Here is a 15,664-nt window from a genome sequence, read left to right on the forward strand (position 1 = left end):
TCATCAGCTGCGTCAACCCTGTTGACTGCTCCCTACTTGACAATTTACCGCAGCTAAACTAAGCTAAACTCGATGCCTGTCCATCTTTTCACAAGGTATGTGAAGCTGTGAAGGGACTAAAAAATAACAAGGCTTCTGGCCCCGATGGCATTCCTGCAGAAATCCTTAAGCATGGAGGCCCTCGTCTGCTGCATTGCTTGCACCACTTTATTATTAGTGCTTGGACAATACCACAGCAGTGGAAGGATGCTAGCATCATTACGATATACAAACAAAAAGGTCACAAAGGTGACTGCAGCAATAGCAGAGGTATCTCACTTCTCTCCACTGCTGGTAAAGTACTTGTTCGTGTAATGCTTAGCCGCCTTCTTTCAAACGTAGCAGACGTCATTCTTCCAGAATCTCAATGTGACTTGAGGCGCAATCCTGGCACTTTAGACATGATCTTCGTTGCAAAATTATTGCAAGAAAAATGTAGAGAGCAGCATAAGGAGCTGTACCTGGCATTCATTGACCCAACAAAATCCATGAGTTTTGAGAATCCATTAGGCATCTCCATGAGTTACAGTATCCAGTTTTATTACCGTCTTGAGTCAAAAGTCACTACATCGTCAGTGTTTGAACTCCAGAGTGCGGATGATGCTGCCTTGCTCAGCCACACTACCACCGGTTTGCACATCAGAGTTTGGTCTACAGAGTCATCTACATGTTCATTCTAAGACCTATCAATAGCAATGCATCATCCTCGTTGGAATCGACGGACTTCCAAAGAGATTTAGTGGTCAACAAATGTGTTTCTAAGTGAACATTCGAGTTTCACTACTAAAATGTGATTAGAGAAGTTAATCTTTGCATAAGCAATATTAAAACTATGCAAAGAATGTAACAGCTGTTATGTGTTGTTTGTCTTTATCGTATGGTCTTGTGCTCATAATGAAGCTTCTATCAGAGCAGAATCTATTGAACTCAACATGTCATCTCTTATCTCATGTCACGCTTATCTCAACCATTAGCAGAGAGGATGGATTCACACAATTTGAAAACAGCCTGTACCAGTAGCAGAGCATGAGCATCCCACAAATAACCCTCTTCATACAGAGACTCGCACTCTCTTTGACTCTTAACCACTTAGTAAACAGACGCACACACATACTGGTGGGCTCCTCCCTGTGGCTGTTAAGCAATTATTCTGCAGCCAGTAGGGTGTGGTGAAATCAGGGTAAACCGGAGGTAACAGTGACGTCTGGTGAAGCCAAAGCTCTTATTAAGTCATAAAAATGCACTTGCGTTTCTATTTCTGCAGTTTAAATACATCCTGCATGCTCACTCAAACTGTAATTACAGCTGCACATTCTGCTGCTGCCACTGGACAAAACGCCAGGAGAAATGGCTGCACTGACTTATTATACATCTACATGATTAACTGCTGTTCTGACATTGACTGCAGTGACTGCATAAGGGAAATCAACACTCTCTCCTGTGTCACTCTCTCCAGCATGCATCGTGTGATGTTTGTCCACTGTGACTAATAGTCCAGTGAAAAATGCCATTCTAATGTAATCTTTCACCCCTCACATGAGCTTTCACCTCTGAAAATGCATAATCACAACACTGGATCAGTAAGATGAACCTCCGAATTTTCATACCACAGCAAACAAATTTTTTTAAGTAAGTAAAATGTTCCTAAGCATCTATTGCAGTAAACAAGGAAACAATCTGTAATAAAGTAAGAAGAAGTAAATTATAAGCAATAGGACTGATAAACACAATAGATCAAAAAAACACAAATAAAAAAACTGCATAGACTTCACAGTATGAATATGCTACAAATGTTATTCACTTTTTTATTTATTATTATTGACCGACAGCAGCAGGTTTATTAGGCTGTTGTTACTTTAAGACACTGCATAGATCCAACACACGGACATAAATGTGATTTCCTCTCAATCAACTGTGTTTACATGAATACTCGCCAAGACAGTCATTTTGACACATAAATGTGTGCATTTGACCATTTAAGCACAATATTGCTCTAACTTGTCAATAACTTCAAGCGGTCCTGCACTGCATGGATACATTTACTGTACATACCATGATATAAACAATATAGCATAATCTCTATTGATTGACACTTGTCACCAGGATATATGGCCCTACTCAGCACCTCCCCTGATGTGTTTTTGCACCCCACAATTTACCCCATAATAATAATAATAATAATAATGAAAACATCAAAAATTTGCAGTGCTGGGGAGGATCCAGGAACGGTTTGATAACCCCTGGTGTCTTCAACCGTGCTCCTGGGGATCCACTGTCCTGCAAAGCTCACTTCCAACCTGCTTCAGCACACCTGCATGTGTATTTTCATACACATCTTAGCTGCTTCAGGTGTGTTTGATTAGGGTTTGAGCTAAACTCTGCAGGACAGTGGGTCCCCAGGAGCAGGACTGAAGACCTCTGGTATATATGATGCATCATTTGAGTCCAATAAAGCATGAGTCAAGGAGCTTTGTGGTTAGGGCCCTATCATACACCTGTGCAATGCGGTACCAGGCATGACACAGGTGTTTTTTCTAGTTTCAGCCTGACACAGTTATCATTTTAACGTCTTGTGCCACATTGTTTAAATAGCAAATGCATTTGCACACATTTGTGCGTCCATGGGTGTGCTGGTCTGAAAACGAGGTGTGCAACGAGGTGTGTTCAGGCGCATTGTTGGCGCGTTGCTATTTTGAGGCAAATGAAATAGACTGCGCCATTGGCTTTTAAAGGGAATGGGAAATGAGACTGTGATTGGTTTATTGCATGTTACGCCCAAACAGTGTTGGGGTAGTTACTCAAAAAATGTAATTAGTTACTAGTTACTAGTTACTTCTGTAAATTGTAATGAGATTACTTTACTAGTTACTGCATTTGAAAAGTAACTTCATTACTTATTACTTTACTTTACTTTTTCTTAATTTACCATGTAGATACATGGACAAACATCATAGCCCTATCATCACTTAACCTTTCTGTATAGAGTTTATTGTATAAATATTGAACCATATGAAAGAACAATAACCCAGTCTTCACAAAGAAATATGCCTCACCGTAAAATCCAGAAACAACAGGATAAAGAAGGCTATGGTGGAGTCATTTTAAAATGGTGTCAACACACAAGTTTCAAAACACAGGCTTTGAATCGGTAATTCAAAAGTGAAAGTATAATGCTCACGGCCGCATGGGCATTCATAGCAGCACCGCGCCAGTGGACACGCACGGTTATGAATGCCCGTGAATGCATTTTAATGATGGGTTCATTAATGATGAGTTTATTATTATTCTTAATAAAAAACCCAACAACAAAACAATACAATCAATGACAAACTCGCTTAAATAGGCGCTCAGTCAAAGGTGAGGCGAAATGGGCAAAGTGAGGTGCGACTCTCGTTCAGCCCACTTTGAATTGAGCAGACGCGTTCAGTTCTGTAAAACTGAATGGTTACATGCAAAATAAAGAAATAAAATATTAAGTTTTGTTGCCAAATTTAAATTTTTTTTTAAATTTGATTATTATTTAGTCTATTTGTTTGATTTGTAATTATCTCCGCTGATCGCCCAGAGTCACGTCACGTCCCCTCTGATCGCCCAGAGTCACGTCACGTCCCCTCTGATCGCCCAGAGTCACGTCACGTCTCCGCTGATCGCCCAGAGTCACGTCACGTCCCCTCTGATCGCCCAGAGTCACGTCACGTCTCCGCTGATCGCCCAGAGTCACGTCACGTCTTCGCTGATCGCCCAGAGTCACGTCACGTCTCCGCTGATTGCCCAGAGTCACGTCACGTCTCCGCTGATCGCCCAGAGTCACGTCACATCTCCGCTGAACGCCCAGAGTCACGTCATGTCTCTACGCACTCAAGCCTGCCGGTCGCTATGCACTCAAGCCTGTCGGTCGCTATGCACTCAAGCCTGCCGGTCGCAACGCACTCAAGTCCGCCAGTCGCAACGCAACCAAGTCCGCCGGTTGCAACGCACTCAAGTCCGCCAGTGTCTACGGACAAGATGGCCGCTCCGCCAGTGTCTACGGACAAGATGGCTGCTCCGCCAGTGTCTTTGGACAAGATGGCCGCTCCGCCAGTGTCTACGGACAAGATGGCCTCTCCGCCTGTGTCTACAGACAAGATGGTCGCTTCGCCCATAGACATTATAATAAACACTAGACGCCCCATTGGCCGCTGGACCGTACGTCAACGGCGCCGCCATGTTGTGCGGGGCAACGTTCCCATAACGCTCATAACTGGAATTGAGAAAAATGCCTGCTTAGTGTGCTGCTTGGGGCTGTACAAATCACTGCACAATTGAAAACTGGTCTCGGGGAATAACTTTTCACAGGTAAGACTGAACATTTGTTTCTGGTTGTATTTGGTCATTATATAATTGATAGTAGTTGGCCACCGGAGTCAGTCAGACTAAAATAGCTAGCGATGTCACTAGTTAGCTGTGAAAGTTGAGACATGAGTTTACATGATTTCTAATATAGTTTTAGCTTATGTTATTTTATAAACTAAAGTTTAAATATGCATCTCTATTTTATTAAAACCGACTTTTATGACAAGTACTCGTTACGGCTAGGTGACTGATATTTTGTTAATCTTAATCTAACCCTTACTGTAATGTTAGTTAGTTGGCTAGCTTTTCACACATTTAAGGTTTCACAAAGACAACGAGTTGAGGAGACAGTGGGAACTAGATAGAAGGGAACTTTCCCGACTCATCTACATTATTTAAAAGTTTGCCATTAAATGGCAGTTTGTTTATATTTTTATTTCTTTTTCAGCCCATTGCAACCAGGGCTACACAAGCCTCAAGGAAAGCTGAGGATTGCCTGTTAGTGGACTGTTCTCACCATTTCCAAGAGACTGGTGGAAAATATATAGCCTTTTGTTGTTATTATTATTATACCAATACTATATTATTATTGTACTAGTCACTATTTAATTTACTATTTTTATTATTGTCTATATTATTCTGCAATTGATATTACATTGTATTTGCGATTTATTATTATTATACCAATACTATTATTATCAATCTATTATAGTTATTATGTTATATTATTGTCTATATTCTGTAAATGATACTACATATTCTATTGCTATTATTATAGTATTATTATACTATATGCTATTATCAATATATTATTATGATATTATATTATTGTACTTATATTTTATAAATGTTCTATTCATTACTATTTTATTTGCTGTATACTGTTTGATTATTGACAATATTATATACTTTATTATTGACTATATTATTATATTATATACTACATAAACTATTTCTTATAGTGTATAACAAACTATTTACTATTCACAATTTCTTTATTTGCATTGTACTGTAGTTGTACCATATCATATGTATTACCATAAAGGATCCATCAGTTATCTTTGTTGTTGTATGTTTTTGGAGTATCTATCTGTAGGCTATCATTTTAGTGCTATAAAAATACAGAAAGCTGCCTGTGTGATTTGTATTTGATGATTTGTTTAATTGTATCAATGGTGGTCAATTCTAAGCTCAAGAAAAGCTAAAATTGCGTTAAAGACAGAAAATCTCTTTTTTACAATAAGAAAACTTTATTTAATTTAATGTGAAAATTAAATTATATCTCAGTTTTCACAATTCTTATGCAAGAATAAAGCAATCAAATACATGACAAGCCTGAGCTTTGCCTATTTCTTAATTAAAATAAATATTTTATATGTCTAACTATAGAAATCTTAAGTAACTAGAACTTTTTGTACACCACGTACATTATAAACCACTGAAATTGGTTGATAAATGTAAACGTTATTTTTGTTTTTATCCAGAAAAACCGCAGCTCGTCCGTTTACTTGTGTTTGTTAACAGCGCAGTCTTGCCCCGCACAATATGGCGGACTCGTTGACGTATCGCAGCAACAGTCCAAAGCGGCCAATAGGGCGTCTAGTGTTTATTATATGTCTATGGCTCCGCCTGTGTCTACGGACAAGATGGCTGCTCCAGTCTTTGCCGAGCCCGCTCCAGTCTTCGCCGAGCCCACTCCAGACTCTGCATCCAAGCCCGAGTCAGCTCCAGACTCCGCACCTGAGCTCCTTGCCTTGCCGGCGGCACCCGAGCTCCTTGCTCACGAACTCGCCACTGCCTCCGTTGAATTCCCCAAGAACTTTTTTGGGGGGGGCCATATATCTGAGGGTGGGGAGCTTGTGGGTGGGGACCTTGCACGACCACGGCCATCAACGGCCTCTGAACTGCTATGGCTGCCTTATGGACTCTAACTCACTATGGCCATCAGTGGACTCTGACCCGCCGTGGTCATCTACGGACTCTGTCCCGCCATGGCCACCCACGGCACCTGACCTGCCGTGGCTGCACGACTCTCCTGACCCGCCTTGGTGTCCCAAGGCTCTCGAACTGCTATGGTCGCCCACAGCCTCTGACCCGCCATGGCTGCCAGACACTCCTGACCCACCGTGGCTGGCCGACACTCCTGACCTGCCGTGGCTGCCTGTGGCACCTTACCCACCATGGCTGCCTGAGTTCCTGGACCTGCATTTGGAGATCTACCAATAGATCTCCAGTGCACCCACCCCTCCTCCCTGTCTATGCCATTTACATCACGAGGACGCGCCTTCAGGAAGGGGGGCGTTATGTCACGATTCCTGTCAGTTCCTGGACTACACTTCCCATAATCCTCCCTGCCAGTCACATGCACACTCCACACCAATCATCATTTGTCACATACAGCTGTAGCTTATTATCTGGACTATTTAAGACTCACTCACACACCACCTCATTGCAAAGTCTTGTTTAACCCATGTTACAATTCTGAGCATTATTATTCTGTCTGCCTGTCTGTTCCCGTTCCTGCCTGCTACCTGTTATCGACCCCTTGCTGCCTGCCTTTGACCCTTGCCTGGTATTCTGTTCTGTGAGTTATATCTGCCTGTCCTGATCCACTGCCTGTATTCTGACCACGATTCTGCCTGTCCCTTGCTGTTCCTGTTTGTTCCTGTTTGACCCTGCCTGTACAACCACGCTCACTTTCAATAAAGTTCGCAAATGGATCCCTGCCTGAGTCCCGTTTCATTACAATCATCAACATACATAGCGAATGTGGCAAGGGGGGCGTGGTTCAGCGAAGTCTGCAGCGGAAGAGAGAGGCAGGAGACGCGCGGTGAGTGATTGGGTTAAGCGCAAATAACAAACACCTGTCTCTTGTTTCAGTAATAAAACGCCAGGAGAAGCAGGAGCGAGTGAGAGAGAGAAGGACTAATGGCTGCCACCCTCCTGGATTCCTGCATACGTGGCTGGAGTAAATTTATCTTTGTTTGTGACTGTTTTTGTGCCTGTCTGCACACCTTTTTGTTTGAGAAAATAAATAAAGCAGCCAGTAGTCAAAGCCGACGCTGTCGTCTTCCTTCCTACAACACAAACTCTGTTACAGCGAATTACACAGAAACACTCATTACAACTAACAGTAAACAAATATATAAAGACCTTATGCCTTTTCGGGCGGTGCTTAATGAACTGGTAAACTTTATATCCGTAAATAAACTCTGATGAACTGTAATAAAGTGCTCTGACCATTAAGTGCACAACCTCTGTTTTGTATTGTCCCTTTGAATTGACATTCGTTCACAAAGCAGTCCGGTGTGAAATGATTCACGCAGACATAAACGAATTTTGGTAGAGTTGAGGGAGCATTTTCTTCAAAAACAAAATTCATCCACCTCGTCTTCAGTGGCACAGATTTAGGGAGTAAATGGAGAGAACTATGTGGATTAATCCATCCAGCTACAGAACACCTAAAACATTTGGGAGACATTCTCGTCAGTGCAGCAATGGCGGACTGTGTAAACTTGCTGTGAACTTGCTCAGGGTGGTTCTATGTTAAAACGGCAGTGCCTGTCAACATACATGGGCGGGGCCTGTGGCTATTGTGACGTCACACTGTCAGGGATCTGGAAATGGCTTGTTCTGAGACACTGCTTATGATTTATGGTGTAATGACTGACATAAATCAGACACAAATGTTTGTTATATTTAACAAATATTCTTAAAACCACGTGCAAACCAGGGTGTCTGCCCGAACCCCATAAGGTAATAAAACTAGTTGCCATGGTTTTACGAGCTGAAACTATGCAGGCCTCTGGTTAGTTCAGTCATTGTGAGTCAGGCTACAAAGACATGCACCCCAGCCATTGTGTGTATTATTATAACTGTTTTGTGCAGTCTTTTGTATGGCATTTTGTGATAAGAACCAATGGTTAAAGTAAACTAACCTATACCAAGTTTGGTGCCTATGGGTTCGTATCGTGGAGATTCAAATACTTGTGTATATGAGATGTTGATACCTATGCAACATATTAGGATGACAAGAATCTTTAATAGTTTCTTCAAAACAACTCAACCAGTTTTATATGCAGATTCCCTGCTAGAAACACAAAGACTCGTAAAAGCCCCCTTAGAGAAATTTTGCCGCTCGGAAATCCTACCCATCTCATTGGTCAGGTCAAACCCTGCCAATCCGACTCTAAATCACGATTTCAACATCCAGCTAGGCACATGCTCAATTACCCCATCAAATTCGGCCAGAAATCTTAGAGTAATCCTTGATGACCAACTGACCTTCAAAGACCACATTGCAAAGACAGCTCGGTCATGCAGATTTGCACTACACAACATCAGGAAAATCAGGCCCTTTCTAACAGAACATGCAACACAACTTCTGGTCCAGGCCCTGGTCATTTCTAGGCTTGATTACTGCAATGCACTTCTGGCTGGACTGTCATCATGCACAATCAAGCCTCTACAAATGATTCAGAATGCTGCAGCACGTCTCGTCTTCAACAAGCCCAAAAGAGCCCACGTCACGCCTCTCTTCATCTCTCTGCACTGGCTACCACTTGCTGCTCGCATCAAATTCAAGGCATTGACGCTTGCTTATAGATCTACCACAGGCTCAGCACCCTCCTACTTCCACTCACTCTTATGAGTCTACACTCCTACCAGAAGCCTACGCTCATTAAAGGAGTGAAGGCTTGTGGTACCATCACAGAGAGGCATGAAATCACTTTCCACAACATTCTCATTCACTGTCCCTTGCTGGTGGAATGATCTTCCTGCCTTCATCCAGAATGCTGAATCCCTGGCAATATTCAAAAGACAGCTGAAAACTCATCTCTTTCATGAACATCTTATTCTTATCCTTTCACTTCCTCTAATCCCTCTCTATTGTAGCTTTTGATACTCTGAGCACTGCCTATAACTTGTATTGTGAGCACTTATTGTCTATTTGCCTCGTCATGATGACTCGCTTGTTGTATTCCTCACTTGTAAGTCGCTTTGGATAAAAGCGTCTGCCATATGACTAAATGTAAACCTTAGGGGTGTAACTTCTCCCAGAGCTCAAAAGCCAGCGCACAATGCTCCTCCCTCTCTCTCTTGCCTACTCTGATGACACTGCAGCTGCGGGGTGCTGCCTGTGGGCCTGCTTAGGCCTGTAGGCCTGCTTAGGCCTGTAGGCCTAAGCCTGCTCCCCGGCCATGTGCTCATCTAGAGGAGAGAAAGAACTCTTTCCCAACACCAGAGTCAAGTTAACAGCTTAAGTTGTTTCATATTGCTTCACCCAATGCAGAAGATATTGATGACAACTTCGGACCGAACCATCAAGGAATTCTCCTCAGCCTGCAGATCCGATGCTCCTCAACAGCTAAAGGCATTTTGCAAGTATCGTACAATACATATTTGATTCTGACTCACTGTCTGCAATAAATTGCCTCTTAAATGATTTAGATTTTGCTACAGCTCTAAGTGCACTAAATGCTAAGAAAGAATTTTTTTTTCTATGGCCATGAAAAATACCCTTCTCTTAGAATTAATTAATGATCAATACTGAATGTTCAGAGAATGAAACTGATTGATTCATTGTAATTTTAAGGTTGCTACATCAAGTTAATCTGATTGAAGGAGTGGTTGGATTTTTATCATTATAGGGTGGTTGTGTACACACACTGCCAAAACACATTTATAGCCAACACCATGCAAAAGCGAATTTTGGATAATAGGTCCCTTTTAATTCCCAGCATCACAACAAGACTGGCCGTTCTTCTGTTCTCCACCTCCTGTCCATCAACAATTCAACCTACAACTGCAGAATTGTCTGAGAACTTTTGCATGACTTTGTGCTGTATTCAAAGTGTAGAAACAGTCCAAATCATGGGTCTCAGATTACAGAAACTTGCTTCTCCATGTTCTTGATAATATGAGAGGTCAGTTCTACTGGTCTACAACCAGACGTGATGTTTTCCAGAGCACTGAGACTGTCTCCAAAACTGAAGCTCAGCTGATCGGCACATGTCCTCAACACTCTGGGACCTATGCCATCAGCTCCAGCAGTTTCACCTCTTTAGTTTCCTCATAACCTGAGTCTAGTTATTATTCTTCAATGACAGCCCTTTTTGCATCATCTGAATACATGTTTCAGTTTCTCTGTTCCTCACTCAAAGCTATCATGTGACTTCAGAAGGCTTGAATATAGCGCACAAGTCATACAGACCTAAGTCAGGGTAGCACCATATTTCATTTTTGACAGTAATGAAATCAGGGCTGTTAGGGATAGGATTATAGTGTGTTCAGTGGATTGTACTGTTGTTTAACAACATGCCAAATGTTCAGCAAAACTTTTAAAAGTTGTGAAAATTGCATGTGATGCAATAGTGTCTTTGTATAGGCTGTAAGTTTATCCCTCTCAGCCTTGTTTTCATCCTAGTGGAATTCCATAATTTAAGGTCTGTTGGCTACTTTTACGGTGCTTGTATGTTCACAACATCTTGTTCACAACATCTTAGCTCAACATCTTGTTGTGCTCAGCATTGTGTTGTTATCCTTTACGGCAGTAAAGCCTGATGTCTTGCGGTGCATGTACTGACCTCTCTCCTGTGTATCCTGCGCTACACACACACTGTCCAGTGGATGGAGCACAGCTTCCTCCATTATGACACTGACACTCCTGCGAGCAGTTCTTACCAAAGCGTCCCGCCGGACACGGCTGTCCACACACTGCTCCCTGAAAACAACATCGACACATTACTGTCAGCACAGTGAGCCTTTTGATGCCAAGACAAACAATGTGTAACAATCAGTGTAGACAGGAATTTTTAAAACAAATTCAGGTAAATCTAGACGGTCAAAGTCCAAACATGGTGAATTACGAATATTTATCTTTATATATTTATCTTTACTTTTTCTTTTTCAGTTAATATTCAAAATTGTGGGCTACATGGCAGGGCAGTAAAACCCAGACATACCATCCAGCCAGCCGGGCAGGAACATTCTCCAGTCACATGATGACACACGCCACCGTTCTGACAGGGGCAGCGCTCCTCGCACTGCCGCCCATGTTTCCCTGGAGGGCACAAGTCCTCACAGCTGCACACAGACACCAAACACATTTTATCCAACATTTTTCAGTTCATGTATTCCCTGGGAATCTAACTCATGACCTTGGTGTTGCAAGTACCACAATCAACTGTTTGAGCTACAGGAATACAAACAAAGGCTTTAGCCGTGACACAGTCACATATTGCTGTTTCTGAGCATGTGCAACATGCAGGTAAACTTACAACGCTCCCGTGTATCCTGGGCTGCACACACACTCTCCTGTGATGTGATGGCATGTGGCGTTGTTCTGGCACAGACATTTCTGTTGGCAGTTGCTGCCATAGGTGGAATGCTCACATAGGTCCTCACAGCGCCAGCCGCGGTAGCCAGGTGCACAGATGCATGCTCCGGTGATGGGGTTACACAGTGCCTTGTTCTTACACTGACAGCGACTTCTGCAGTGCGGACCCCAGTGATCATGATCACATGCTGCACAAAGACAAAAAGCTGCTTTTAACTTCTGACACAGTAAAAAAACTAAATAAAGCGATCAGCCATGAGAGACAGTATTTTACTGTGATTTTATCAATAATATGCAATACATGCAGTTACTAAAGGAAACATAAGCAGCATAGTTTTGATGTCTTAGTTAAGTTTAGCATTTAGTCTTTGGTTCTGTGTGAATGAAATACTGCATCAGAGCTGCTTTAGTGTCTGTGTGTGAGTTCAGCACATGACACAACGCTGTATTTACACTGTAAAGCAGCTATAAATGCGTAAAGCAAGGAGGACAAGTTGAGCAATGCAACATGACATCAGTGTTCAGTAATTGCGTTCATTTTAATAGATGGAATAAGCTGTTCGTCGGTCAAGTAATGCAACTCATTGGTGTACAAACATGCATTCATCAGATGCAACTCATCCTGTCAGAATCTGGAGTCATCTATTTTATAAATGTTAAAGCTAATGCAATGTATGACACCAATATACAGCACAACGTCATGTATTTCTAATAACACATCCTCTGGATATTTGAACAAGAATGTCTTCATTGAATTTTTATGTAGAAATTTAGAAGATGTAGAAATACAAGTGTACTGTAATTGAAATTAAACTAAATTACTAAATTAAATACATTTTTAACAAATAATTTACTCGCAATAAATTTATTTATACAATTTCAAGCCCCATGAGGTACATAAGCTAACAAACATTTTAGCCATCTATCCCGACTAATGTTTATTATCCAAGCTAACAGGAAACATTCTCAGAACATTCTGGCAATGTTCTCTCAAAGTTATGAACAAACGTTGTTCTGAGTAATCTGGTCTTTAATAATGTTCTCTAAATTTTAGCATACAAATGTTATTTATACATTGTTCATGTTTTTAAATGTGTATTTTTTAAATGCTAGCTACTACGTTCAGATAACATTCAAAAGTGACATTCCCATAATGTTAGCATAACCAAAAAAATCCAAGTGCAAACAGCCCGCCTTGTTGGCAGAGGCTATTTACACTTACTCCGCCCACCACTGTCTGAGCCAGACATTTTACGAAAGAAACCCATCTCATAAAAGGCACAAGTTTGAATCCGCCTTTTTCCAAATCATTCTTCTTCCTTTTTCCCATTGCATATCAGCTTGGAGAGGCATTTATTTTAAGTACAAATGAAGAAAATATTCGAAAAGTGGAGATAAAGTGCCTAATGGATATTTGGGAATAAAGTCTTTATCGGGTATGTAATAGGCCTATAATTGAAATTGGATGTGTTGTCCTCGCACATTGACTGTGACTTAGTCCAGGATAAGTCATAGTGTCAGTGCATTGCAACAATGCATTTTAGTGGCTATAAATAATATCACCTCATGTCAAGGATGGCAATAGATACTAAAACTATTAACATTGATTACACCTAAAATTATAGCACAATATTAATCCAATTTTAATGTTCCACTTGGAAGAATCTGTAATGTGTTTTAATATGTCGGTAGGAAAACGTCTCAGGTTACTGGTGTAACCCTTGTTCCCTGAGTAAGGGAACGAGACACTACGTCAAATGACGTGATGGGAACCCTCTGTATGATTGCGTCATGAAGCATCTCTGTATCCAACCAATGATGAGACGAGACGTTAGAGGCGGGTGACGTCACGGACCAGGAAACTATAAAGCATACCCAGAGCAAAGAATGCTAGCTTCTGGATTATGGCTGAAGCAAGACGCTCACAGGTATGCTGGGGGTACGGCAACGTGACATAGCGTCTCGTTCCCTTACTCAGGGAACAAGGGTTACACCAGTAACCCGAGACGTTCCCTTTCGTGGGAACTATCGACGCTATGTCGAATGACGTGATGGGAACGCTGTCCCAACTACGCCGTATCACCGAGTACCTGTCTGTGATCTTGTGGACAGAACTGAGGAACCCGGAGTAGAGCTTACGTCTAGGTTATAAAACCTGATGAATGTGTGCTGGGATGACCATCCAGCTGCATCACATATATGATTGTGATGATATATCACATATATCACATATATCAATGACACTCCTGACATTAACGCCTTAGAAGCCGCCATACCCCTAGTGGAATGAGCACGGACAGCAAGTGGACATGGCTGTCCAGATGCTTCATAGGCAAGTGAGATGGCCTCGACCACCCACTTGCTCATCTTCTGCTTAGATGCTGGGCCCCCCTTCTTAGGGGACCCGTAACATACAAACAACTGGTCTGTTTTCCACTGGAATTTTTCTGATACCTCTTCTAGTGGTTCGAAGGGAGCCTCAGCTAGCCCTTCTAACACTATAGCCAAGTCCCAGGCCAGAGTTCTTGTACGCACTGCAGGCCTCAGCCTCAGTGTGCCACGAAGGAAGCGTATGACAAGGAGGGTCTAGACCCACCGAGGAACCCCCTACAGAAACATGATAAGCCGAAATGGCTGCTATATAAACCTTCAATGTTGAAGGAGATAACCCTTCCGAGAACTTCTCTTGGAGGAACTGAAGCACAAAGCTGATAGATGACTGGACAGGGTCCACATTCCGTTGACTACACCATGTAGAAAACAACTTCCATTTATATAGCTTCCTTGTGGAGGGAGCTCTGGACTGAAGGATGGTCTCCACAACCTCAGTTGGGAGACCGGAGTCTATGAGCCTTGCCCCCTCAGAGGCCAGGCCCACAGTTTCCATAGCTCTGGGCGGGGATGGAGTATCGTGCCGCCCGCTTGATACAGGAGATCCTGCCTGAGAGGAAGCTCCATTGGAGAGCCGTCTATTAGAGACACTAGGTCCGCAAACCATATCCTGGTCGGCCAGTACGGGGCCACCAGTATCAGGCTGACCCCTTCCTGGCGTACCTTGTCAGAACTCGGCCACGTCTGCAGCATAGCATCCAGACCCAGAGGTGCTGGGTGCGTTAAGGAGTACCACAGTGGACACTGGGTTGACTCTCCCGAAGCAAATAGGTCGACTTCCGCTTGACCGAAGTTTTTCCAGATGAGCTCCACCACCTCGACAGGGCGTCTGCTCCCACATTTAGATGCCCCGGAATATAAGCTGCTTTCAATGAAAGGAGCTTTCCCTGCGCCCACAGGAGGATCCGACGGGCCAAGTTGCAAAGTCAGCGAGACCGCAGACCCCCCTGGTGGTTGATATATGAGACCACCGTCGTGTTGTCCATGCGGACCAACACGTGATGGCCCCTCAGGTCTGGGAGGAAGTGTTTCAATGCAAGAAATACCGCCATCATCTCCAGCCGATTTATGTGCCAGGAGAGCTGATGGTCCTCCCATAGACCCTGAGCCAAGCGACCACTCATGATCGCCCCCCAGCCCGTGAGGGAAACATCTGTCATAAGCATTACACGATGACGAGAAGTCCCCAACACCGGTCCCTGGGACAGGAACCAAGGCTTTTTCCACATGACCAGAGCATGAAGGCATCGCCACTTGACTTTGATCATGCGAAAAGGATTTCCCCTCGGAGAAAACCCCTTGGTCTTGAGCCACCACTGTAAGGGTCTCATGTGCAGAAGGCCAAAAGTTATCACGTTGGACACAGCTGCCAAAAGACCTGTCAGTTTCTGACACTGTTTTACAGTGGCCTAACTTCACCCCATTCACGGCCCAGAGAATGGAACTCACACGAGCAGGGGATAAATATGCCTGCATCGTGGTGGAGTCCCAAACTACCCCTAAGTAGTTGGTAATTTGACTCGAAACAAGCACACTTTTCTTTGCATCGAGCTCAGCCCAAGC

The 15,664-nt window shown here is 43.0% G+C and overlaps 1 protein-coding gene across 3 annotated transcripts in view; it reads right to left on the bottom strand.

Moving 5' to 3' along the window:
• megf10 (multiple EGF-like-domains 10) overlaps positions 1–15,664 on the bottom strand; it is a 107,720-nt gene that overhangs the window by 34,433 nt on the left and 57,623 nt on the right. For all 3 annotated transcript variants that reach the window (XM_048170519.1, XM_048170535.1, XM_048170525.1), the window contains exons 6-8: positions 11,652–11,898; positions 11,337–11,457; positions 10,959–11,095 (exon numbers count right to left, since the gene is read on the bottom strand). In XM_048170519.1, the coding sequence (XP_048026476.1) occupies positions 10,959–11,095; positions 11,337–11,457; positions 11,652–11,898 (505 nt within the window). The remainder of the gene's footprint in view (positions 1–10,958; positions 11,096–11,336; positions 11,458–11,651; positions 11,899–15,664) is intronic.

Source organism: Megalobrama amblycephala, linkage group LG2, assembly GCF_018812025.1.
Source record: "Megalobrama amblycephala isolate DHTTF-2021 linkage group LG2, ASM1881202v1, whole genome shotgun sequence".
NCBI classification, from domain to species: domain Eukaryota; kingdom Metazoa; phylum Chordata; class Actinopteri; order Cypriniformes; family Xenocyprididae; genus Megalobrama; species Megalobrama amblycephala.